This window comes from Sarcophilus harrisii, chromosome 3, assembly GCF_902635505.1.
Source record: "Sarcophilus harrisii chromosome 3, mSarHar1.11, whole genome shotgun sequence".
NCBI classification, from domain to species: domain Eukaryota; kingdom Metazoa; phylum Chordata; class Mammalia; order Dasyuromorphia; family Dasyuridae; genus Sarcophilus; species Sarcophilus harrisii.
The window spans coordinates 9,847,380-9,873,405 of NC_045428.1; the positions used below are offsets into that span (position 1 = coordinate 9,847,380).

General features: G+C 43.7%; 1 protein-coding gene across 3 annotated transcripts in view; it reads left to right on the forward strand.

The window, feature by feature from the left end:
- PASK (PAS domain containing serine/threonine kinase) overlaps positions 1–26,026 on the forward strand; it is a 56,018-nt gene that overhangs the window by 24,130 nt on the left and 5,862 nt on the right. For 2 of the 3 annotated variants that reach the window (XM_031957483.1, XM_031957481.1), the window contains 8 exons: positions 277–534; positions 3,894–4,041; positions 6,666–6,792; positions 8,189–8,805; positions 21,059–21,231; positions 21,612–21,779; positions 23,049–23,174; positions 23,269–23,403. In XM_031957483.1, the coding sequence (XP_031813343.1) occupies positions 277–534; positions 3,894–4,041; positions 6,666–6,792; positions 8,189–8,805; positions 21,059–21,231; positions 21,612–21,779; positions 23,049–23,174; positions 23,269–23,403 (1,752 nt within the window). The remainder of the gene's footprint in view (positions 1–276; positions 535–3,893; positions 4,042–6,665; positions 6,793–8,188; positions 8,806–21,058; positions 21,232–21,611; positions 21,780–23,048; positions 23,175–23,268; positions 23,404–26,026) is intronic. The other variant, XM_031957482.1, reaches the window with a different exon arrangement.

Below are 26,026 nucleotides of genomic sequence, written 5' to 3' on the forward strand. Positions count from 1 at the left end.
GAGAGGCCTCTCTTGGGCTCCTGACCCCTGGGCTCTGGGATGAGAGGAGGCAGGAAATCCCTACGAGAGGTGGAGCCGTTGGTAAGAAGGGCAGCCCAGAGGGACTAGAATCAGCCAGCCCTTGAACATTTATTAAGTGCCTGCTGTATGCCAGGTGGACACAGAGAGGCATAGATATCTTTCCGGCCGTCAGAAAGCTGGTGGTTGAGGGCCCCGTGTGCCAGCCAGAGTCGGGGCAGCCGCCTGCTCTGAACCAGCTGCCTTGACTCTGAACAGGCCCTCCGGATCCAGAGGCTGACGGGGAGAACCAAGAACGGCAGCACCTTCCCTCTGAGCTTGAAGCTGACCATGAAGCAGCAGAGCAAGCAAGAGGGCAAGACGATGGGTCGGACCATCTTCTTCTCGGCTTCCCTGTGGATCTTCACCACCATCAGCGGCCTGATCACCCTTCTGCCCGATGGGACCATCTTTGGCATAACCCACAACTTTGCTCTGATGCTGTGTGGTTATGAAAAGGTAGAAGTGCAGGGAAAGGTGAGGAGCTCTTCTGCTGTTTATTCCCTCTATTTGCTTTCTTCGTGGAGAGCAGGGACCGGACAAGGACACCCCTCCATGTACCTGACTGGGGGGGGACTCTGCCAAGGGGAGGGGAGGCACACAGCTTCCCAGACCTGCCTCCCGTCCTCCTTGGTGGTCGGCTTCCTCTCCCCTTTCCCTTGACGGCGCTTTTAGGATCTTGGAGACAGCTGTGGCCATTCCTGCACTTAGTAAGCAGCAGCTGCATTCTGGGCACAGTTCTGGGTGCTGGGGGAAGATAGCCAAAGAAGGGAGCAGCGCCTCCTCCGAAGGAGTCCCTATTCTAAAGGGGGAGACACCCAGGGTACATAGAACAAACCTAAGGAAACCCACTGCCAAAGAGACCCAATGCCATTCCATATGGGGTGTTTTGAGAGGGAGGGCTGCGCTGGGAAACCGGGGGGGAAGGGGAGCCTTCCAGACAGGGGGACGACCCACATCAGGGCCAGGAAAGAGACGTGCATTTGTGAAGTGCCCGCTGTATGTCAGGTGCCATGCTAATTCGCTTTAGATAGATGATCTCAATTGGGGCATCATGTCCAGTGAGACTGGGGAAGAAGGTTGGATCCAGGTTGTGAAAGATTTTAAAAAATCCAAAAGAACAGTTGATCCTTAGAGGAAGCTATGGGATTGATTGAATAGGGGGTGAATTTGTCAGCGTGGATAAGACTCCCTGGATCGGGGAGACACCCGGGTAGGAAGGACTCTGAAAGAGACTACATGTCCCTGCTAAGCGTGTTCCAGCTGAAATAGCCTCTATTAAAAAAAAAAAAAAAAAAAACAACAAAAAATTATTCTGAATTTAACAGACATAAAATAAAATGAACATTTCCACATATAAAGTAGAATATAAAAAAGAGAGTGTATAGGAAACTGCTCAGTAGAGCTTGCTTTTGTTTCTATGAAACAGTTGAGGTTAAGTGATTTGTCCGAAATCACGGAGCTAGCAAGTGTCAAGTGTCCCAGGTTGGATTTGAACTCTGGTCCTCCTGATTCTAGAGTGGTTGCTAAGTTCACTATAGTGCCTCCTAGTGGCATCAGCTTGCTGCTGTTTGGAAGTCTGTGATAAATGCACATGGCACTTTCCAAGCTATCCTGTCTGTCTGTCTTGTCTGTCCAGCCTTCCTTCTCTTCTCTTCTGGGCACTAACATTTTTTATTTTTATTTTGAGTTTAACAGACATCACAGCAGGCATTTCCATGCACATGATAGAAAAGAAAAAGAGGATTGTCCATGAAAACTGTAGATTGAGTTCTCTTATGGACAGCTTATTACAATAAGCTTTACTTGTATCTTTCAAACCTTTTTTGTACTTCTTCTTAGCTTTCCTTTTAATTTCGCCATTTCTAAAAATAACCCCCCTTCCTTCCTTCCTTCTTCTTCCCTTCCTTCTTTCCTCCCTCCCTCTTCCTCCCTCTTCTTCCTTCCCTCCCTCTTCTTCCTCCCTCCCTTCCTTCCTGTTCCCTCCCTCCCTTCCTCCCTCCTTGTCTGTTTTGTTCATAATGAGTTATTTCTTCTCTTCTCAAGACACGGCTAATTCATCACCATTCCCTGGAATCTTGGTTTATTATTTCATTGGTCAATTTTCTCAAGTGTTTCAGCTTTGTTTCTTTATGTTATTATTACATAATTTTTTTTTCTTGGTTTTGCTCACTTTATGCTGCATCATTTTAGATTTTCATATTTCTTTAAACTCCCCAGTTTGTCACTTCTCATAGTGTAATAACATTTTATTGTATTCGTAGATTAGAATTTGTCCAGCCACTTCCCAATGGAAAGAAACCTTCTTAGTTTCTAGTTCTTCACCATTGCAAAAAGAGTTTCAGTAAGTGTGTTTGTACATAGAGATCCTTTTATGCTTTCTTTGATCTTTTTACTGTATTGCCCTAGTAGTAGTATTAGCTGGGTCCAAATTTGAACAGTTTGGTGCCTTTTGGAGTATACTTCCAAATGCTTTTCAGAATGACTGGACTTATTTATAGTTCTACTGATAATGCCTTGACGTACCTGCAGCCCCTTCCACCAATGAGAATTTTCCTTTTTTTTTCTTCTTCTTCATATATTTCCAGTCTGAGAGTTTGAGGTGAAGCTTCAGAGTTGCTTTAATTTGCTTTTCTCGAATTATTAATGATTTGAAACATTTTTCATACGCTTGTTAATAGTTGAACAGACTCGTTTTCTTCCGCAGAGCTTCATCTGGTATCTTCTCAAGCCTATTAGCATCCTGATTGCCCTCTGGATACTCTTTTCACTTCAGGGTCTGGTCCACAGTTGGCACTTGCTAAATACACATTAGTGGATGAATGCATTGCTTCATTGGCTTCCATAGCATGGTGCTGTCCTGTGTTTCAGATCTGACTCCAGGCCCAATCTTGCCGTTCTCGCTTTATCCGAGGTGCCCTTGCCTTGGCCCGTGTCTGCCCATGCCTTAAGCAGAGGTGTTTGTTGCAGTAGAGAGACTCCCGACTCACCATTTTATCCCCAAGGCCCAGGGAGGGGAAGGGGCTTGCTTCCCAGTGACCTCATGGCGTCCGCGTCCCCCAGACCGTCCTGCTCGCCCTCATTCCTGCTGCTCTTGCCTCATTCTTCCCAGCAGAGGAAGTGGCTCTGGTAGCAGATGTACAAAATAATGGATAGTTTTGTGACAGACAGAATAAAAACCTGAATTCGTAGCCTTTTGTTGTAGAGTCAGACAAAACAAGTGTGATCCTCTGTGAAGGTCAGATCCTATTGTTGGTGAAGCATCCGTAGGACCTGCTACTCTCTGAGTTGGGACAGAATTAGAAGATCATTCACTCTGACTCACAGTCAGAACAGGAATCCCCCCATAAAAAGGAAGCTGCCTTTACCCATTGAACATGAGTGACAGCTGGGTGTGGGGGGATCAGTGGCCTGGAGGCAGATCTGTTCTCTAAACTGGTTTTACTTTTCTCTCTCTCTCTCTCTCTCTCTCTCTCTCTCTCTCTCTCTCTCTCCTTCCTCCCTCCCTTCCTCTCTTTGTCTCTCTTTGTCTCTTTCTGTCTCTTGTCTCTCTTTCCCTGTCTCTCTTTGTCTCTGTCTGTCTCTGCCTCTCTCTCTTTCTGTCTCTCTTTCTCTCACTCTCTGTGTCTTTGTCTCTGTCTCTGTCTCTTTCTCTGCCTCTCTGTCTTTGTCTCTCTGTCTTTTTCTCTTTTGCTCTCCCCTTCTCCCCTCCCTTCCCCTCATTTCTCCCTCTTTTTTTTTTTAACTTTTCCTCTCCCCTTCTCTCTCTCCCTTTCTCTTTGTTGTCATTATAGACTCTGCTTAGGTTCTGAATCTTAAGCGTTGTATGTTTCTAGAACATCACATTTCTGATACCTGAATTCTTCAACTATATGGACCTGGTAGAAAGTAGCGCCGTGTCATCCATCAGTACTCTTAACTCCATGGAAGACAGACTTGAGAAGGGGACAGAAAGCAGGAGTCGAGCAGGCAGTACTACTAAAGGTAAAAGTGGCCCACAGACGGCTCAGCATTGCAAGGTTTATTTGCTGAAAGCCGCCTCCTGCCCCATTAGCCATTAGCATCTCTTTGTAGGGACAAATAAGCTCATCATTGAATTAGGAAGGCACCGTAGCCGTGGGGTTTCACCAGCATCCCAGCACCTCAGCATTTGAAGACATCTTTGAGACTATCTAGCCCAGCTCTGAGGCAGGAGAAAGCCTAGCAAGTGCTCCTCCAGGTTCCACTTAAATGGTTCCAGAGATTAGGGATTCAGAAGTTGGTGATGGGGCCAGTTCTGATTTTTGCACCACTCTGATCCCTACAGAGTTGTTCCTTCCTTTGACCTAAAAGCTGCCTCTTTGCAATGCCAGTGCTTTATTTATGTTTGTAGGAGCCAAACAAAAATAATCTCACTCGTGATAAGAAAAATTTCTGCAATGGGAGAAGGTTCTCTTCCCTCTTCGCTCTTTCTTTGTTTTCCCAACCTGGCCAGAAGTGGGAACACGGAGGAGATTATATCCTTTGAAAGCTCTGAGGCTTTTAGTTAAGCTTTTCCTAATGGTTGTTAAAATATCTCCCACTGGAAATGTAATCAAAGGGTTAGCTAGTGGATTTCATTGTTGATTGGGAAGACAAAATTAGTATCAGAACTGCCTCAATTACTTCCACCAGGGGGAGTTGATTTGAATCTGAATCATCAACAATTAATTATTTGCAATATTTCTAAATCAAAAGATCCTCTGGGCCACAAGGAGGTTGTATTTTGGCTGTTACTACAGACCATATCGTTCTAGAAAGTTTAACCAGGCCAGAGTTCTCATATTGGGAATAGATTTAGCTAGGGATAATTTAGCTTCTGTACCAACCAGAATGACAATAACCAAACCAGAGTTATTAGAACCCGAGGAGTGTTGTAATGACTGCTGACTATTCAAGGTATAATTGAAGTGTCAGATTGATATTCTACTTGTCCTTTTGAAATTTATATTAGACCAGACTCCTCAGGGATTTAAACAGGAAGGGTAGCCAAGACAGGACGATAAATATAATACATGCCCACTTAGCCAGGCGGGTCTCTTGCTTATTTGCCTCTAGGGTTTGGAGTTGTAGATTCAGCCAGAAAGGCTTCCTGTTAAAACATTAAGACCCTCCACCAAACCTGTGCTTTTGAGACCCGAATCACGGCACCAATGCTCATCAGGATGTCAGTGTGATCCCTAGAGCTTAAGGGTTTACATCCAATACATTATTTAGGCACGAGAGAGACAATTAGACAATATAGACCAATATTTGAAACACCTGTTTCTGTGATTTCCTGGGTAGGACTGTGACTTTACCAGGCAGTTTATCTTTCTTGCCCACAATTCTCCCTAGGTAAAACCTATCTTGTTGCCTGCTGGAGGGCTTAATGGGTTGGAACAGTGAGCTGACCTAGCCTGGCCTATCTCGGTTGCCAAGAATTTTGAAAAATTGTCCTGGAGATGCTTACTGGGCACTGGTACCATTCGCCAATCAACGATGCAGAGATAGGAGAGTCAACTAGAGTTTTATTTTGTTCAGAGCACAAATTTCATCATATGCCAGTCAGTCAGAGAACCCTGAGCTTCAGCTTTAGCAACTTGAGATAGAATCTGAATACATAAGCAGCATGGGTACAGAGGGATTTCCCAGAAAGCAGAAGACAGAGATTTCTACTTTGGGAAACAGAATAGAAGGAGGACATAAGGAAGTTTTAAGTTTGATTTTACCAACTTCCCAGGAAATAGGACTCACATTTCAGTCCAACGGTGTCAGGAAGTTGGAGGCTCACCCCGCTTTGTGTGGCAGCCTTTCAGATATGGTGATGGTGATTGTGTTTTAAGTCATTTCTTCTTTAGGCTGAAGTGCGCCAGTTCTCTCTAATGGTAGTCAGTAACCATTTAGGAAGTACCTACTATGTTCCAGGCATGGTACTGAGCACTGGGGATACAAATGTGAAAAATTCAGTCTCTGCCCTCAAGGATCTTACCGTCTAGTGGGGAAGACAACATAAAAGGAAGCTGAAAAGTGGGGTGGAAGGGAAGCTATGGTTGGCCTGAGGGAGTTTAGACCAAAGGTGTATATATAGCTTGTGGGCCACCCAGGAGCCCATGTGAAGAATGGAGGGTTTGGGAGGTGTCCTTTAGCCTTCCCATCAGAAGATCAGAGGGTATTGAGAGAGCACCAAAGCTGGATACAGCCTGGCAGGATAATGAGCTTCCTTGGGGCATGATGCTTAGGATACGGTTCAGAGAGTATGGGTGGGTAGGAAATGATCTATGTTGGCTTTTTGGTTATTATTCTTTGGACACTGTCTTGTCCATTTCTTCCTTTAAATGTGGGCATTTAAAATGGAATCTTTTTTCTCTTTTTCCAAACCTCACATGTAAACACAGTTGATACTGCATTTCTTTCAGTGGAGGCTTATATTCTTTTCAAGATAATTATTAATCCCGCTCACAAATGTAACAAAAAAAGAAGATTGAGATCAAGCTATCTCTGAGTTGCTGAAAACTAGGAAGCATTTGTTCTGTGCTGAGTTGCTAGGAAAAAAGAATGTTTCTTTATTTTTTTCTTAGATCCTTGTATTAATATTTTGCATTCTGCAGATGAACTTGAGCAAATTGTGGAGGATCAGGAATTAGCAGGATCCTCAAGACGCCCCAGTAGGAATATAAGCTTCATTGATGAGAAGACCTCATTACCTCTTATTACACCCCCTGTAAAAACACCAAGGTAAGCTACGTGAAAAATTTAACCTTGCTGCTCTGCCAAGAACCCTCCCATAGTGTGTTCTCAGGAAAAGAGTAGAATATTGGCGCTGAAAAGAACTCGGAGATCATTTGGTCCAGCTGCCCCCTTTTAGAGCTAGAGAAGCTGTAATCCATCAATGTGATGTCAGTGGTCCGGGAGGAGCCCCAGCAGCATGGGGCTGCTTGTCTCGGAGCCCGAGGGCCCTCTCCATGACTGTGGGAAGGAGGTCTCTTCTTAAGTCCTGTAGCTGTGTGCTCCCCTTTGAGAGGGACAGACGGGGTTTCCAGTTTCTTGTTCCTTGTGAATACCTATATCTATGTGTATAGGGGCATGTTTACAGGCACAGGTACATGTGTGTATGTATACAGATATGCACACACATATATTAACAGTAGTTTCAGGAAACTCAAAATTGTGAACAAGCTTCTACAAAGTTCTGTTAGAAGAAAAAGTTGATGGGAATTTTCAGATAGATTTAGCTACAGATAGAGGCATGAGTAATGAAAGGATTTACCCGGTGCCCTAAAAAACAATTCCTACTTGAAAACTACTTCTCATACTCTTTAGATTGCATTGTTCCTATTCATGCCCCCCCCTCCCCTCCCCAGAATTAGACCTCTGACACACTGGGACATTGGTCTCCACAGATATCCTCTAGAGCTGTGGGATTTGAATTCATTTAGCATTTACTAGAGCCCTTGTGTATGTAGGGAGTCCTGAATGAGTTTTTAGGCATTTTAGATCAATGAGGTGGAAGGTATAAGCCCCCACCCTCTCCGCCTTGGCGACCCAGGAGGCCATCAGACGGTAAGCAGATGGAATTTGTGGAAAAGATTTAAATTTAGGCCCGTGTTTTAAAGGAATGCTAGTGAGGGTGACAGCGTGACTCAGTGCGCTGTGGTTGCACTCTGAGTAAGTGGTGCATATTATAAGCCTCTCTGCCAGTTACCTATTGTAGAGCCTCTTCCTGTGGAAGGAGAGGACCCTGCCTTCCTGAAGGCTTTGCTGTACTGTTGCCAGTCCAAGCCGGAAAGGTTTGCAGTACAGAGTAGGGGAGGGCCGGGTGCCTGTTACGGGAACACGGCCAAGCTAAGCTCCGGGAGCTGTGGAGGAGATAGGGGCTGCATCCAGGGAGGGAGCCCTCATGTGGGTGATGTCATAGTAGATATCTTACTTGAGTCTTGCATGTCATGCACCATTTCTTGCTTTGAGAAAGCTTCTAATAAATAAATAAATTAATATAATAAAAGAGTGAGATTTCAGCAAAGGCTCTGTTTATTAATTTTATTAATTTCTAGCATAGCTGAGATAGTAGATAGTATAATCTTTATGTTTTTTTCTTGTGACGTAACTATGTAATCCATGTTATTATTCTCAGTAAGGGTAGAGGCGCTATGAGAAAGAAACGGCCCACGAATATTGGAGCTACTCAGGAAGTACCTGCAGAGAAGGGGAAGGCACAAGGCCCCAAAATCCCACCTGGCATCTTAAAAAAGGAACAAACTGAGCCATCTAAAAAAGAATCTACAAAGACTCTGCCACAACGGAGTCCGTCTGCTTTGTCGGGAAAATCCAGTTCTCATATGAAGGTCTCAGGAAAAGCTGATACAACACATTCTTTGCTTGCTTCTGCTTCAAAAGAAAGTGACTTCTCAGCGACCTCAGTTATTAGAGAAGTCACAACTAATGAAATAATCACCTTCGGTTATGTTGGTAGCACTTACTTCCCTGAGGCTTTAGAGCCCCAAATTTCACCTTCATTCAGTGTGAAGGGGCAGAAGGTGGATGCCTCAGAGGGCAGCCAGGTAGAACCAGTTCCAGAGGACACTATTTTGACCTTTAAACTTCCAAACTATGTGGAGTCCGAAGAACAGCAAATGGATGCTCAAGCAACCTCCACCCCGGTGAAAATGTTATCTAGTGTTAACCTTCAAATGGAGATCCTGGAAGGCACTTACACTGGATACTGTAATCACAAAGATGGGGGCAACCTTTGTAAGTATATTGAAAAGGTATTTGAGAGAAGGGGGAAGTTTTTGCTTGGGTTGTATTCATTCTTCAGTGTTATTGCCATAACCTGCTTTAAGTCACTTCACATTTCAGTTTGCCACCTTAGCGTAACTATAATTTGGGAATTTGTTAGTTTATAATAATTTCTTTCAGCTTTTTAAATCTTTCTAGTAATTTTGGTGAAAAGAGTTCACTAATGTATTTCTCTGTACCTTCGTAAAACGTGTGATTTTGAAGTATGCTTTAAGTATAAGGTTTAAATCTAGTAAGTTTATACTTTGTTGTCTCAAATGTGAAGATCTCACTGCCCAGGGGACCTTTGGCGCTTATAGAGCTGTTCTACATATTACCCCTCAACTTCTCCTCAACTCCTCCTTCAATATTTTATGTTTATGAATCTTACCAATGGGTTTTCTTTTGATTTCTCAAGCAAGCTTGTATCTTCCCAACTCTTAAATTCAGATCCCTTTAGTACTTTCCTCTTGTCATAATACTTTTGTATTCTTCTTCTCTCAAGAAATTTTGAGGAAACATCAAGGAAATTTCAAAAGCATATCTGAATTTTAACAAAGCATTTCCCATAGTGAACAAGATAGCTAAATTTGTAGGCTGCATTATAGTAGATTTAGGTAGATTTATAGCTTATTGACTGATTATTTCTAAAGAATGTTGAATTTACAACTTACTTCTGACCTACTGAAGTTCCCTGGGCCTTGCTATTTACCTGGATGCTGTATTTTTTAATACTTACAAGCTTTTCCGACCTCTGTAAAAGCAGTACAGAGAAGAATTTGTACTCAGAGTGCTGGATTTGAGAAGGGGACATTTTGAAGAGATATTATGAAGGTAGAAATGATCAACCTCTGTTTGGATGGGTGGCTGGGTGGGATGGGAAAGAGTGGGGAATCGAGGGTAATAACTTAATTTGTGCATCTGGGGATTGGGAAGATGGTGGTACCCTCAACACTAATTGGGAAGTTAGGAAGAAGGTTTTTTTTTGGAGGGGAAAGATCATGAGTTCACTTTTGGACATGGTGTGTTTAAGCTATCTGTGGGAAGTGAGCAGAAAGGTTAGTGTTGAATAGGGCTGAGAACTGTTGGCACAGAGATCCTAAGTCGATAGGAGTTGATAATTTTGCCAAATCATCCTCAAGGATAAGTTGACAGAGCCATTTGTTTGGGTTGGGGCGGATGGTAAAATCCGAAGGGTGATTCAGCCGCAGAGAAGGCTAATAGAGTCTTGGGGGGCCTGGCTTCCAAGAAAAGGAGGTGAGAATCATGGGGTTATACAGAACCATAGCCCCACTGCCAGCCCTCTTAGCCTGAGCTAAGGCATTTCAGAGGACACCTAGGGGGCTCATTAGCCTTCGAGGGAGAGCTTGGGGGGTAGGAACAAAGCTGTCAATGGAGGACGGAGACCAGGATTTAAACTGTGACAACAAGGAGTTCACAGTCACTGGCACGGGGAGGGTAGTAGAAGGCGGCAATGTGAGGAAAGAATGCTTGCTGCCATCATTGTCTACAAGGGTTCTGCCTCTGCTGGAGTTGTCTCAGGATGTCAGGCAGTTCTGAGTGGCTGGAGGGGCTGGGCTTGTTTTGTGGAGTACCTGGGGCCAACATTGGAAGGTACAGGGAAGGCAGGCCCTGTGGAATTGTCCAGGTACGGTAAGACGTGAGCCAAAGCCACACTTTCTGGACAGTGGTCTTTTTGGCAAGCTATTTTGCAACAGTTTTTCTAGTATTGGGAAGTTTTTACATTGGGCAATGAGTGAGAAAATACAAAAGCCAGCTATAGTTGTATTTCTTTCTTTCTTTCTTTCTTTCTTTCTTCTTTTTTTTTTTTTTTTTTTTTAAATTTCTGTACAGCTGAAAACATGCAGCATATGTAGCTAACCTAACCCTTGTGGATCTAATAGACTATTGTTTTCTGGCAGAAAAGAATCAGTAAAAAGGTGCCTAAATTTATTTTCTTTTGCTCTTTCTTTCTGTCATTTCCTTCCTTTTGTTCCTCAAGGGAAGACATTTTTAAAAAAAATTTTTGCGTGTATACATACATAATACACACACACACACACACACATTATTCTGAACTTTGCCAACACTAAGTAAATGAGCACTTTCCCACCCACTTTAGAATAGAAAGGCTATTTATTGTACATGAGACTATGGAGCTCTATCATGTCGAGTTTGCTTCAGAGCTTCCTCTTCTGTTCATCATGGGAGACTCTTATCCAGTGCCGGGGATGCTTGGAGCCCCTCTGAGTTCCCCTTCTCACTGGATCTCTCTTCTTCCTTCTCTCTCTTCTCCCTGCCCTACCGACTCCTTTAATGCCCGCCCCTTGGCTTTGGTCCCTCTCCACTGTTATCCTCTCTTGCCCTCTTTCCCCATGAGGGCGTTTTTCTTCTCTGGGCCCTGCTTCTTGCCCATCAATTCCGCTCCCTATAGTCATGTTCCCTTTCCTCACAGTTTAGGGATTATTCTCCTACTCATACTAAAGTGTCAAGCTTCCCTCGCCTTGATCCGACCAGAGCCTGTCTACCCACCTCCTTGCAGCCCTCCAGTTATGAACTCCTGTCCACACTGAACCAAATGGACTCTGGAAAGGTTTGTCAGACTTTCAAGAAGCTGATGAGTGCTTCTGGATCTGTGGGAGGTGCAGAGCCGATTCTTCTTGGGACTTCTTGGGGCCTTCGGCCCAGCATGAACTCCCTGTGGAATCAAGCTTGCCTTTGTCCTCTCCTACCTAAGCAGGGAAGATGAGAAGTGCCAACTTCTTAGGCACCATTCCTCCCCCCACAGCTCACCAATGTTGGAAGCTGTAACACCTGCTGCTTTAGAGGTGCTCTCCCAACGGGGGTCCTGGCAGGCCCGCCGATGAGTGGGAGAGTGGTCTCTGCCTGGAGGGACAGCTTAAGGTCCTGGGAGCAGATAAGCTAGACTTGGGTGTCCAAAGGACATATGATAGGGCAGTGGATAGAGCACCAGGAGGATCTGACTGGGCTCAGACACTTAAGACTCCTAGCTGTGTTACCCTGGGCAAGTTACTTAACCCCAATTGCCTCAGCAAAAAAAACAAAAACAAAACAAAACAAAAAGAACCAAAGGACAAATGGCCTTTTGCTTCTCATGGATGAAGTTCTTCGGAGGGGTGTTCGTGGGATAGTAGAGTGGGAGCCTTTGCCATGTTTCCTTTTGTTGGTTATTCCATCTTTTGAAGTATTAAATTGTCATAAATTTAAAAAATATTGTGTATTGTGACACAGCAGAAATTTCCCAAGGGGGGAAAATGCCTGGAAATTCTCCCTGCAAAGTTTATTCTCCCCAAAGTAGCTCCTTTATGGGTTTTTAAAATTCTTGTACAATTTTCCAATTGGAGTCAGTGATGCAGAGCACACAGAGTTCCCTTGGCAGCCGCCAAATGCTCTTGAGGGTTAACAGAAAGGTTTGACTGTCAGGGCCAACCCGAGCCCTGCCTTTGGCCTCTGTGATGGAGAAGAGTTTGTGCCTGAGGCGTTACCCCGGGCTGCTGGGAGGAACCAGGTGCCAATGGGAAAGATGCAGCAAAATATTTAAAAGCGCAGCAGAGACAAGGTAATGGGCCCCTGGGCTTTCCAGCTGGCCTGCCTGCCTATCTGTTTCTGCTTGAAGTTTCCCTTGCTCCTGATTGACTTGGTTACTCTCACCTCCTTTTACTCTGCCTTCGTCATCTCCTTCAGTTCCAGTCTTTGAATGCTTGATGTTCTTAATTCCTTATAGCATAGTGGCGTTCTCTCATTTCCTGTACCACAATTTGTCCAGTCTTTCCCCTGTTTTCATGCCAGAAATGGAACCCTCTAGGTCTGAGGCTTTAAAAACGTAGTGCCGTTTTCTTTCCTAATCCCCCAAGGAGAGAGGGATGTCTGGCTCTCCCTTTTTTGCCTAAGTAGAAAAGTAGTCACCCTTCCTGGACCTGAGACCAGCACTTATTGGTATGGAAGCTTCCAGCTCTCTGTTTCCTAACTCATATGAGTTGCCCCTTCATAAGCAGCTTGGCCGCCCTCTGCTCTCAGGCGCTCCCCTTGGGGCAGATTTAGCCCTTCTGTGAATCCTCCAGTTACAGCTACAGAGGTCTGCTCCCACACTTGGCTCCCAATGTGGGTCTCCCCACAGTGAGCTGTCTCATCTTGCCCTGTCTTTGCTAGAATGATAATTGTGAAATAGCATTTTGAAGAGTCCGGCAGAGCCCCAATCATTGACATCCTACTTTATAGTCAAGGAACAATTTGGGAAGTCACATCTCTGCCATGACTAGAAGGAATGCCTGCTCGCTGTCACTTGGAGGCTGAGCAGACTTGTCATGGTCACCCAACCCGATGGGCCAGGGGTGTTGCTGAGAGTCCCACAGTGAACCTTTGCTATGATGTAAGGAAGTCTCTTGGAGACTCCAGTTCTTCTTGGGACCTCATTGGGGTTGGAGAAAGTTGATGAATGGAAGACAGTCTCCCAGTCTCATCATGGCCTCTGCAAACCTTGGGTCTGGAAAGCCTTTGGTTTGTCCAGCCTGCACAGCTTTTCAGAGGTTCCTGAACTCGATATTTCAGTTCTTGATGGATCAAGGGAGGTGGTGTCCTAGAGCCATGGCAGGTTCACTTATTTCCAGCCCTCATCAAGAGCTGTAGAACCTGAGTTCTAGAAATTCCATTTTGAGGAGAAGATGAAAGAAAGGGATTTTAATAATCAGCCAGTGAAGAGTCCTGTTTTTTTTTTTTTTTGTTTTTTTTTTTTTGTTGTTGTTGTTGTTGTTGTTGAGGCCTTCCTTCTGTAGGGGATCTCTGAATAAAAAGAAAACTCACAGAAATACCTTCTTCTAGTTGCTCCAGCAGCCCTCTTCATTGACCTCTCAGTTGCATTCCGAGAACATTCAGGAGACACCTGATCCTGAGAGGCCTACCTGTGACCTTCAGAATTCTTTGCCTCCCTCCTGATCTCCCCAGAGAAGGTGGATTCCGGGTCACCATTGAGGCCATGCCTCCAAAGACTGGATCCCTCCCTCTCCAGCTGGTTCCTACAGAAAAGAGCTCCATGAGAAGAGAGCCCCCCCTTTAGACATGAAGGGAGCATAGCGGCCTGTTGCCCCTGACCTTGAGAACCTGGGCTGTCATTCCTCCCATGATGGATCGGTTGGGCATCTTTTTGAATAGCAAGCTGAGCTTTGCCATCCCCTCTTTCCACTGAGAGCCAATTTGGCAACATGGAAAAAGCTCCAGTCTTTAAGGATGAAAATCCAAGCTTGAATCCTGGCCCTAGAAGTGTGAGTAAGTGCATGATCTCTCCTGGGCTTCTGTTCATACCTGTGGATAATTTTACAACTTGATCCATTAAACATTACTCTGTACTTTGTTCTATATTTTCTACGTTACAGATGCTGTAATGTGTAGATTGGTGGGTTGTGTTAACAATCAATATATAGACAGGTCTTCAACTGGTTTTGGTCAGTCTGACCTACAAACGTAACATATAAACTGTCACTACCAAGGACAAAGTGTCGTAGCTCTAAGCTCAAAGGAAACAGCTTATAGATCTCCTGGCTTCCTCCAAGTCTAGGCTGAGGTCCCACCTTTGTTAAGGAATCTTCCCTAGGGGAGGCGTAACCATGTGTCAGAGCAGCAGGAAGAAGTGCAGTGAGCCCCACTTCTACCTTCTCCCCCAAACAGATCTAGAAAGCACACCAGACTTAGTCCTGTAGGGAAAATCCAAGAAAAAATGACTGTGGGATATTTTTCTGGCCTAGGGAAACAGAATGGTCTGCAGACACTGGGGCTGGGGGCTGGCTGTTCTAGTGGTCCAGCACAGGGAGAAGCTGTACACCAGCATAAGAAAATGTGCGCCGGCATAGAGAGGTCTAAGCCAGTGTAGTGGGTCCCAGCCCCAATGTGGAGCATTCCTGTTCCGTGTCATATATTCAGGTCTTACCCAGAAGGGACTTGCCCTTGGGACAGTATCTCAAGGGGAAGAACTGTTGCAGGCTGTTCAGGAGCAAGCAGTAGCTACATTGGACTTCAGGAGCTGAGAGGTATCTGCAGGAGAATTAGTGAAGCAGGAATCCTTGACCAAAGGGACGCCCATGACCAGCAAGGCTTGGAAAAGGGAGCATTCAATATCTTGGGGAAAACAGTAGCAGGACCAGCTTAGACTTTTTCTCTAGAAGTGTGCAGAACTTGGTCCTGACATAAAGTGTGAAATCAGGAAATAGGCTAGAAGAACGGATACCCAAAAAGTGGAATTCATTATAAAAAACTAATTCTGATTTCTGGTGACAAGGATGCTCCAGATCCAAACCCCCCAAAAGAGAAAGACTCCAAAACATTTATGAGCAAAGCCTCAAAGAAAAACACACGTTGGGCACAAATTCAAATAGAATTCCTAGAAGAGATGAAACACAAATTTTTAAAAAATCAAAAAAAGTTTTTTTTTTTTTTTTTAACAAGTGAAATAAGTTCTAGAGGAAAAAATTGGAAAAGAAATGAGAGCCAGGGAAGAAAGAATTGCAAAGAATTAACAGCTTGTCTCGACATACAAAACTTTGAGGAACAAACTGCCTGAAAATTAAAATGGATAAAATAGATGCCAAAAACTTTGTGAAGTAACAAGGAATTAAGGAGTCAAGATACTGAAAAAAGTGTATCTTTTCCTTTGTTGATCTGAAGAGTCAAGCTCTTCAGTCACAGGATATGCATTTATTAAATATTAAATTAATATCCTGTCCTTCATTTTTTGCCTTAACCTGTGCCTTTTGTCATAATTGTAATCTTGTCATAGGCTGCTTCATAGGTGGTGCTAATTGTGTTACTGCCTCTCCCCCTCCACCCATGAAAGGTTAATTGAGGGAGGTAGGTCAGGGGATGGGGAATGCCCTAATTTCTCCTGCTGTGAAGTACCAAACTCAGAATTGTACTTAACTTCATTCTTATCCGATTCTTCATCCTTGTCACCTTGTTTATCTGGATCTTCCCCCTCCTGCTCTTCCTTCATTTTTCTTATTCTAATACTTACATGATTTCTTAAAGCCAGTTGTATTAAATTATATGTATAAATTGTTTCTTTGGAAATTGAGTCAGGTCCATTATCATTGTAGTATTGACATAGTTGCTCTCCTACTAATTTCCACTCATCTGGGTTCAATTCTTTTCCCTTAGAGAACCAAGGAGATGTGTACTGTACTGTTTCTAAAAGTTCAATGGCTGGCTCCCAAGTTACAATCAAACCTTGACTTTTCATAAGTCTGACAATGCTCTCTACACAATTTCCTTGAATTTGAAAAGAAGGCTGTTTTCTAAACATCCATCCCATTTCAGCTGAAGCACTAGTTTAGCCCTTTACAAAGTTTCCTTCTTGTAACTTACCCTAATTTCTGGATCAGAGAGACTTTTTCACTGAAGACTTTTTCACTGAAATCAGGATCATGTCAGCCCCACGTTGGGCGCCAAAAGGTAATATTCTCTCTAAAATGTAATGTTCTCTGTTGAGATTTTCTTGGGGTCTCTGGAGGCAGCCTTCATTTCAGTTCAGTAATCACTATGCAAGTAGCCAGGGGTTAAAGTCCAAATCCTTTATTGTCTCCTTCACTGGAGCCCGCTTAGCTTTCTTAGAGGCCTATCTCTCTATGGTTCCGAGAGCTTGAGCTCCCGCCTGCCTTCCCTGGCTTCTAAATCTCCCCGAATCCAAAGAATTGTGCTTCAGCCTCTAGCCACCACAAAGGTGGACAATGGAATGAATCTGTCTCAGCCTCCGAGAGCTTTTTAGTGTGCTTATCTTCTCTGGCCCTGAGAGCTTCTAGCTTATATGCTTCACACTGAGTATAAACCACTCATTATATCACTAGGAAACCATTATTTGTTATTAAATCAATGCTAAACTAGATTTAACCATTGTCTCCTCAATTCCACTTAGTGCCTTGTAAGCATCCTTTGTTTTAAGTTCAGAGTTCTGGCCCATAACAAGAAAGTTTTTTCTTTTAAATGGAGGTTATTTCTTAACAAAAACTGATCTAGAAAGGAGATTAAAGAGGGAGGATTATCTGGAAGCGCTGACTCTAAAAAGAGCCTAGAAAACCTATTTTTAAAAAAAATCTTAAAAGAAAACTACATAGTCCTCTTTGAACCAGAGTATAAAGTAAAAATAAAAATAAGCTACCGGTCATTTTCTGAAGAAACCCTCAAATGAATACTCCTAGAAACATCAGTGCCAAATACAGACATTCTAGGCCAAAGGAAGCTAGAAAGAATTTAAGCATTGAAGAATTATAGTCAGGATTGATCCGTTAATCAATAAGCAGTTATTAAATACTTAACCCTGTGCCAGGTGCTGAAGTTACAAAGGCAAAAGACAGTCTTTACTCTTGAGGAACACAGTCTGATGAGAGAGTCACCATGAAAACAAGTAGGTGCAAAGAGGCTATTTGGCCGTCATGAATAAGAAGAAGGCAAAAGAAAGGGGCTGACAGCCAAGAATAACTTGCCCAGCAAACTGAGGATAATTTACAGGGGAACGGGCTTTTAATGAATTGAGGACTTCAGGCCTCCTGGAGAAGACCAGAATGCTGGAGAAGATTGGACATTCAAACACAAGGAGCCAAAAGAAACATAATATAACAAAGTAAACACAGACAACAAGGATAAACTGCTTACATTCTGTTATGGGGAGATGATAGGAGTCCTCTCTAAACCCTCTCGGGGAAATAGAGAGTGAATCTAATTAGATAAAAGGATTCTCATGTCTGGATGATCTTAGAAGAATGGAAGGGGAAAGCATAAGGAATTACCAGGGCAGGCAAGGAGAGGAGGAAGATTAGGGAAAATTCTCAACCATAATTGGGATGGCACCAGTACAAGTGTATGCAAACAAGGAGGGAGTTGTTAGGGAATGGCATTATCTCTCTCTCTCTGTCTTTCTCTCTCTCTCCCAGTCTCTGTCTCTGGCTGTCTCTCTCCCCTTCCCCCCTACATACAAAACTGGGTACAGAAATAAGTCTCAATAGGGAACTAGGAGAGAAAAGGGAGAATAAGAAGAAGAGATTAAAGAAGAGATTAAGCAAAACAAGGAAGGTCAAAAATATTTGTAGCTCTTTTTTAGAAGGCAAAGAACTGGAACTCGGAGAGCTTTCTTTCATTTGGGGAGTGGTTAAACCAAGTTATGGTATACACTTAATTTTTTTTTTTAATAATAGCTTTTAATTTTCAATATTAACCCCTGTAAAACCTTGTGTTCTAGGTTTTTCTCCCTTCCTTCCTCTCATCCCCTCCCCTAGACAACAAGTAATCTAATATAGGTTAAACATGGGCAATTCTAATTTCTATATTTCTACATTTATTTGTGCTGCATGAGAAAAATCAGATCAAAAAGAAAAAAGTGAGAAAGAAAGAAAAAAATATAGTGGACAACTTCATATTATAATCATTATTTAACTGTGAAAGAGGTGACATTTTTGGAGAGGTTTGGTAACCTCACCAAATGTCTGAGCTGAAGAAAAAAAGGCTTCTTTTAAAATTAAAAATTTTTTTTTTACTTAATAGCATTTCATTTTTCCCAATTACATGTAAATCTAATTTTCATCATATTTGTAAGATTGAGTTCCAGTTTTTTTTCTTCCTTTTTTTTTTCGCTCCCACCTCCTCAAGACAGCAAGCAATCTAATGTTATCCTGCAATCATTTAAAGCATTCCATATTAGTCATGTTGTGAAAGAAAGAGAAGAGAAAACCCATGAGGAAAAAAAAAATAAAAAAAAGTGAAAATAATGTTTTCATTGGTGTAAAGCCTCCATGGTTCTTTTTCTGCATGTGGATAGCATTTTCTGCCCCAAGCTTGTTGGAATTATCTTGGGTCATTGTATTACTGAGATGAGCTAATAGCTGCTATACAGCTATAATTATAGTCCATCACCACATAATCTTGCTGTTACTGTGTACAATGTTCTCCTGGTTCTGCTCACCTCCTTCAGCATCAGTTCATGTAAATCTTTCCAGGCTTTTCTAAAATCATCTTGTTCATCATTTCTTATAGAACAATAGTATTTCATTACATTCAATTATACAACTTATTCATCCATTCCTCAATTAATGGGCTTCTACTCATTTTCCAATTCTTTATCATAAGAAGGGCTGTTACAAACATTTTTTGCACATGTGGGGCCTTTTCTCTTCTTCCTTATGTTGGGATAATGTCTGTACTTAGTTTTTGCCATACTATTTTCCAGTTTTCCCAGCAATTTTTGTCAAATAGTTCTTATCTCAGAAGTCTTTGGGTTTATCAGACAGTAGATAACTAGTCATTGTCTATCGTGTCTTGTGTACCTAACCTTTCCCATTGATCCACCACCCTATTTCTTAGCCAGTACCAAATAGTTTTGATGACCACTGCTTTATAATATACTTTTAGGTCTGGTACTACTAGGCCACCTTCCTTTGTGTTTTTTTTCCCCCATTAATTCCCTTGATATTCCTGACCTTTTGTTTTTCCAGATGAATTTTGTTATTTTTTTCTAGCTCTATAAAATAATCGTTTGGCAATTTGATTGGTACAGCAGTGAATAAGAAGATTAATCCCAGTAGAATTGTTGTGTTTTTATACTATCTTAACCTACCTGTGAGCCGTTGATATTTTTTCAATTATTTAAATTTGCCTTTATTTGTGTGAAAAGTGTTTTGTAATTGTGTTCATAGAGTTCCTGATTTTGTCTTGGCAGGTAGTCTCCTGAATATTTTATATTATCTACTATAATTTTAAATGGGATTTCTCCCATTTAAAATGGGACTTTGTTGGTAATATATAGAAATACCAATGATTTCTGTGGGTTTATTTTATATCCTTCAGCTCTGCTAAAGCTGTTTGTTTCTTGTAGTTTTGAGTTGATTCTCTAGGATTCTCCTAGTATATATACTGCCATCATCTGTAAAGAGTGATGGTTTTTTTCCTCTTATTACTTACTCTAAAAAAGACTTCTTTCTGGCAGACTTCTGAGAAGTACATGTCTCCCAGGGTCTGGCCCTCTCCTCTTCTCTAGACCGTTTCACTCGGTGGTCTCTTGTACCCTCATGGATTCAGATAGTCATTTCTGCCTCCGTGGTTCTCCGAACATTCCTCCAGCTGTAACTTCTCTGCTCAGCTCCAGTCTCGGGTCTCTAGCTGCCATGTGGACATCTCAATTTGGATGTCTCTTAGTCATCTTAAACTCGACCTATCCAGAACAGAACTCATCCCCTTTCTCCAAAAGTCCTTCCCACCATCCTCTTTTCCCCTGGTACTGTGGGAGGTCACTCCCTTCTCCCTTATCCCTCAGGCCCCAACCTTGCTCCCCAGCCCTCGCAGATCCAAGCGGTTGCCAGAGTCTGTCTCTCACCCACAGCCCCTTTGTTCCTCTGACTGCCATTGGTGGCCTATTCCCATGGCCTTGCTGGTGGGTCTGCCTCCCTCAAGTGTGGGTCTGACCAAGTCTCCCCTTTCCTCCTTTTTCTCAGTAAAACTCCCTGTCAGCCAGGTAGCAAGTCTGTAAGCCACTTTTCCAGCCTTTTTAATATTTTACTTCCTTTTCTAGTCCAGTGACACCGGATCCCTTCCTGTTCCTTGAACAGCGTGCTCTATTTCCAGATTCTAGGGATTTTCCCTGGCTCTCTGTCCCCCTAGACCTGAAATGCTCTCCCTCCTCATCTCTGTCTCTGGCTTCCCTGATTTACTTCAAGTCCCAACTCAAATTCCCCCTTCTACTTTAGGTTTTTCCCAACCCACTGTAATTTTATTATTTATTATCGATTATTTCTAGTTTGTCCTGTCTATACTTGTTTGAAAACAGTGTTTGCATGTGGTTTCCTCCATTAGATTGTGAGCTCCTTGAGAGCAGGAACTGACTTGTAGTTTTTGGTACCCCCAGTGTGGAGTGCAGTGTCTGGCACGGAGGAGGGGCTTGATAAATATCTGACTGACCAGCTGCCATCTCCTCCCTTGTTGACCTGATCCCCAGGCCATAATAGTCCTCTCCTTGATCAGCCTGGTGTCTGTGCTGTAGATGTCCACTGCTGATGTGATGGCGCTGGTGCTTCCTGGCCCTGTTGAAGCCCAGCCTTTTTTGTGCTGTTCCACATCTTCCTTCCTGTCCTTCCTTACTCCGTCTCTGAAGCCTCCTTGGAGAGCATCATAAAGTGGATAATTAAAAAAAAAAAAAATCACTCTTCAAAAATATCCTCATTTCCCCCTCCTCCTTTAGGTATACATTATGAAATAAAGCACGTGGAGTTAAATAAAGCAGATTTGTTTTGCTGTTGGGTGGTGAAAGACTTCTTCCAAAACCATCACTCGGCAGGAAAGGTCCAGTATTTATTTTCCAACTTGGGTGCTTCAACTCATTCCTTACTCGATTCCAAGATCACCACTGCAGAAGTAGGTATTTAAAGTCCTCCTGGGCCAGTAATTGACCTTTCAGAGCCTGGGCCAAATGATCTCTTTGGGGCCTTCGAATGACCTAATCGTCTTTTGGTCTGTCACTAGCAGTATTATATTTTGGGCTAATAATACTCTTTTCCTTTTTTTTTTTTTTTTTTTTTTGAATGGGAGGAAGTAAGAGAGACTTTGTTGATTCTTTCAGTCTGCATTGGGGCTGAGAGATTGGATTCTCCTCTCTGGAGCCTGGCTAGCTCCATAGCTTCAGATGTTGCCAGTAGCATCGATGCCCCTTTTGTGGCCTGGGCAGGGCTGGGCTGGGTCATTTCTTGTCCACTTTACTATCTGGCCTCTGAAGTCTCTGTTTTGTTCTGTTCCAGGTGCAAAAACCAAAAGACTATTTGGATGAATCTTCCCTGATTAAAGACTTAGAGATTCTGAGGGCTTATGAGGGAGAATATGGAAGCCGTTACATCACCCAGAGGCCCATCGGCAGTGGCGCGTTTGGCTTTGTTTGGATTGCTAAGAATAAGCAAAGTGAGATGGAGGTAAAGTTCCTCTTGGTGGGTGTGGAGCAGCCTCTCAGCCTGGTGCCCCTTCTAGTAACTTTTACTACCTACAGACTTGCTTTTTTATGTCCTTTGATGGTGGTCTACCAGCATGGGATGGGCAGAGGGGACCTTTGGGGAGGTTTTTAATGTCCGTTATTTGGGTGGATATTTTAGAGAGTGAAAAGATCCCCCTGGGACTTCCCCTCTGTATTGTAATAGGCCTGAGGAGTTCAAAACAGGAAATGCTTAGAAAATGGCCAATGACATAAGACTGAAAAGGGGGTTCTGAGCACAGTCAGGAATGAGATCTGGGCCTCCTGTAGCAGAAATCCACCTTTCGTCTGTTGGTGGGACAGATTCTCTCTCTGTGAGCTGAGCACCCCCTAGAATGGGCTCATACACCTCTGCTTTTCTGCAGTCAGCTTTCTAGTTCCTGTTTGGGTCATTTAGCTGAAAAAATAATTTAGGACTTATCGCAGGCTCAGATGTGACCAAGTCAGATAGGATTAGCACCTGATTACTAGCTTACTTTTGAAGAGTGGGAATGGCTTGAAAAATTTAACTGAAAAAGCTTTAAAAGTGTTTTGTAAACATAATATAATTAATATTAATATATAATAATTAATAGGGATGATATATTTTTCCCCTAGAGAAACAGGTGGAGGAGGGTTGTGGCCTCTGGCCTTTGGTATCTCATCTTCTCCTCTAATTTTATGTTGATGCACTGATTCATGTGTTACATGTACATTGTATACACTTATATATACATATACACACTTACACATAGACATAGTCAGTGAGATGGCACAGAGCACTGGGCCTGGAGTTAGGACCTCAGTTGAACTTGTTCTCAGACACTTAATAACTGTAATTCTGGGCAAGTCACTTCACCCTATTTATCTCAATTTTTTCATCTTTAAAATGAGCCAGAGAAGGAAATGGCAAACTGCTTCAATATCTTTGTCAAGAAAACCCCAAATGATGTCACAAAGAGATGAACACAATTGAAAAATGATTGAAAAATCAAACAATAAAATATATTCATGTATGTGACTTGATAATTCAAATTGCTACTTTAACTTTGTTTTGAAGGAGTCAGGAAATAAAGTTAAAAAGCCTACAATTTGAAGTCACAGAACTGAGAATAAGCTTGGCTGCTTGCTTGTGCTATTGGAAACAGTCTTTGGAACAGCAGGGTTAAAGGTAGAGTGAAGGACTTGGATGGATTTTTTTTTTTTTTTTTTTTGCCCTCTGCTTTTGGTCTAGGTTGTGGTAAAGTTTATTAGGAAGGAGAAGGTGTTGGAGGATTGTTGGGTGGTCGATTCAGAATTGGGAAAAGTGACTCAAGAGATTGCCATTCTCTGGCGGATGCGACATCCCAACATCATTAAGGTATGTTCACCTGCTTTTTTGGTCTTCACTCGATTGTTTGAAAGGGAAAGATGAGCAAGAGTCAGAGCGATCTCAGCGATCTCTCTCCTTCCAGGTGTTAGACGTGTTTGAAAATGAAGGGTTTTTCCAGCTCGTGATGGAGAAACATGGGTCTGGGATGGATCTCTTCACCTTCATCGACAGCCACCCCAGTATGGACGAGGCCCTGGCAAGCTACATCTTCAGACAAGTGAGAACTGGCCTGAATGAGTTGGGGAGGGGGCGTGTGTCCGGGGGGAGGGGGGTCTGTATGTCACTGAGAAAGCGCAGGCCTCCTGAGGGTTGTGGACACCACGAGGGAGAGCAGGGTTCCATCAGCAAGTGTCTGTCATATTCATCTGTGAGAGTGGTGAACTAGAAGCTCTCTAGCCTCCTAGAGGTTAGATGATCTGGTTTGGGGGCAGGATTAAGGAAGACAATCAATAGGAAAAACAATGGATTTCATTCTTGAGTATGTAGTAAGTAATTTTTAGCAATTGGGAATTCTGTATGTGCATGTGCACACACACACACACACACACACACACACACATATACAGGCCACGTACGTCTGGGTATATACTCACATGCACATATACTACACTTACATGTATGTGTACAGACACACAAATAAGTAGCTTCTTGTCCCCGCTCAATTACAATAATCCAAGCAAAAGGATAGAGAACTTCAGCCACAGAAGGTGCAAGTTCTGGCAGGTTCTGAAGTGTGTGTAATCCCCCGGATCATCAGACAAGCAAGCACAGATCTTGCAGGCCCTTTGCAGAGAATAGAGAGCGAGGCTGTGACAGAGGCAGTCCCGAGTCAGAGACTAATTCCCCGGTGGATTTGTGGGGAACAGCCACCCTAGGAACTAGGCCATGCAGATCTCTGGTTTTCAGGAGAGCCAGCCTTGGAAGGCAGCGGGCTTTGCCCAGGGTGGCAGCTCCTTCTCTGCCCAGTCAGCTTTGGGCTCTCTCTCTTGATCAGCAAGGACAGTCAGAGGCAGGTTTAGAATCAAGATGCACAGGATGCCGGAGCCCCTGCCTGGCTGCCCCCGCCCGGCTGCCTCATGCTTTGGAGGGCTCTGCAGAGGCTGTTTCTTCCCCCTTAGTTGACACTCAGGGTTTCTCAGAAGCCCCTGTTTTCCTTGGATGTGTATGAGGGGGACCAGACACGATTCCATTTGACTTTGCTTCCCCACATTGCTTCTGAGTGGGAACTGTCTGGTTCCCTGCAAAAGGTGTTCCCTGCCTGATCCTTCATGATACATTCATGGTCTCCAGTGCCAGGAGAAGTTTGGTTAAGAACATTTCTCAGGACACAGAAAGCCCCGACCTCAGTCTGGGGTGAGAGCAAGTCTGTGTAATGGGTTGGGGTCTGTACCAAGGAAGATTTTCTATCTATATTGGAGGTGAAGGCCAGTCATGTGGACAGTGCTAATCTAGGAGCAATCACTAACATAGTAGATGACAGAGTCAGGCTGGACGGGCCAGAGCCATGGAGACATGGAAAGTCTGGGACTTGGAAGGACAAGATCAGGGAGTTTTCCTGAGGAAAGCCAGGGCTGTCTAAATAGCCAGCTGCAGGGGAGTCAGAGGGAGAGAGTGGCCTGTGGAGGTGTTCAGGAGGAATGTGGGGTAGCTGGAAAGACCCCAAACTCCTGGGTCAGGGAGGGGGCCAGGCACTGGGCCAGAGCTCCGAGGGCAGCTATTGGCCTGGACCAAGGGCAGCTATTGGCCTGCTCCTGGAAGCTGCTCCTGTTCTTGACTCCCGGGCCAGTGCATCTCTCCTGCTGTGGACCTCAGCTTCCTCATCTCAAAAATGGGACGGTTCTCTCCCTAAAGATTCTTCCAGTTCCAAGTCATTGGTCCTGAGGAGAGGGTTTGATTTTGGGTGCCATGTTTTTAGAAGGCTGCTACTAGAGAATTTCCAGAAGGGGTCTATCAGGCTGGTATAAGGGCTTGAGTTCAAAGCAAGTGAGGAAGGGTTGAATGAATGAGGATGCTTAGTGTGGAGAAGAGAATACTCAGGGGTAGGACATGTGCTTTCTCCTATTAGGAATGTAGTGTTCTGGTTGGTTTTCTGGAGGTCTCTGGACCAGCCTTTGTTTCAGCTGAATAATCACCATGAGAATAACCCGGGATAAAGTCCAGATTCTTTATTTTCTCCTTCACAGTCTAGTTTCCTTGCCTGGGGCCTGGACCAGCCTCTGGAATGTGTCTTGGTTTCTGTGGGGGAGGCAGGAGGACCACCATGACAACCTCTGACTTGAAGTCTCTCTCAGTCCAAGGGCTTGTGCTCCAGCCTCTAGCCACCACAAAGGTGGGAGATAGAATGAATGTCTCTCCTTGGCTCTGAGAGCTTGAGCTCCTGCCCCCAGTCCTCTGTCTTCTCCAAGCTCTTCTGAGTCTGTCTCCTAGCCCCTCTCTGGCTGAGTTTGTCCCAGCTTATATGTAGTATATGGAGTATAAGCCAATCATTATATCACAAGGGAACCATTATTTGTTGTAAGATTAATTCATTCATACTGAACTAGAGAACTATTAGTCACCATTGTCTCATCCATTCCAAGGTGAGTTAATACCTTGCAAGATTCCTTGTTTCACGTACAGAGTTCTGGCCCATAACAAGGAGAACTGTCTTTTGGATCCATTCCTCTTCATCTTAGGTGGGACAGGTTTACGCTTGGTGTGAACCTTTAGAGAGAGAGTCCGAGTGAAAGGACTGGAGAGATGTCTTTCCTAGGGGGTCTTCACAGAAAGGCAGAGAACCAGATGCTGGGCAGCTTGGAGGGGATTCTTGTTGGGTACAAGTCAGAACGGATGGTTTGGGA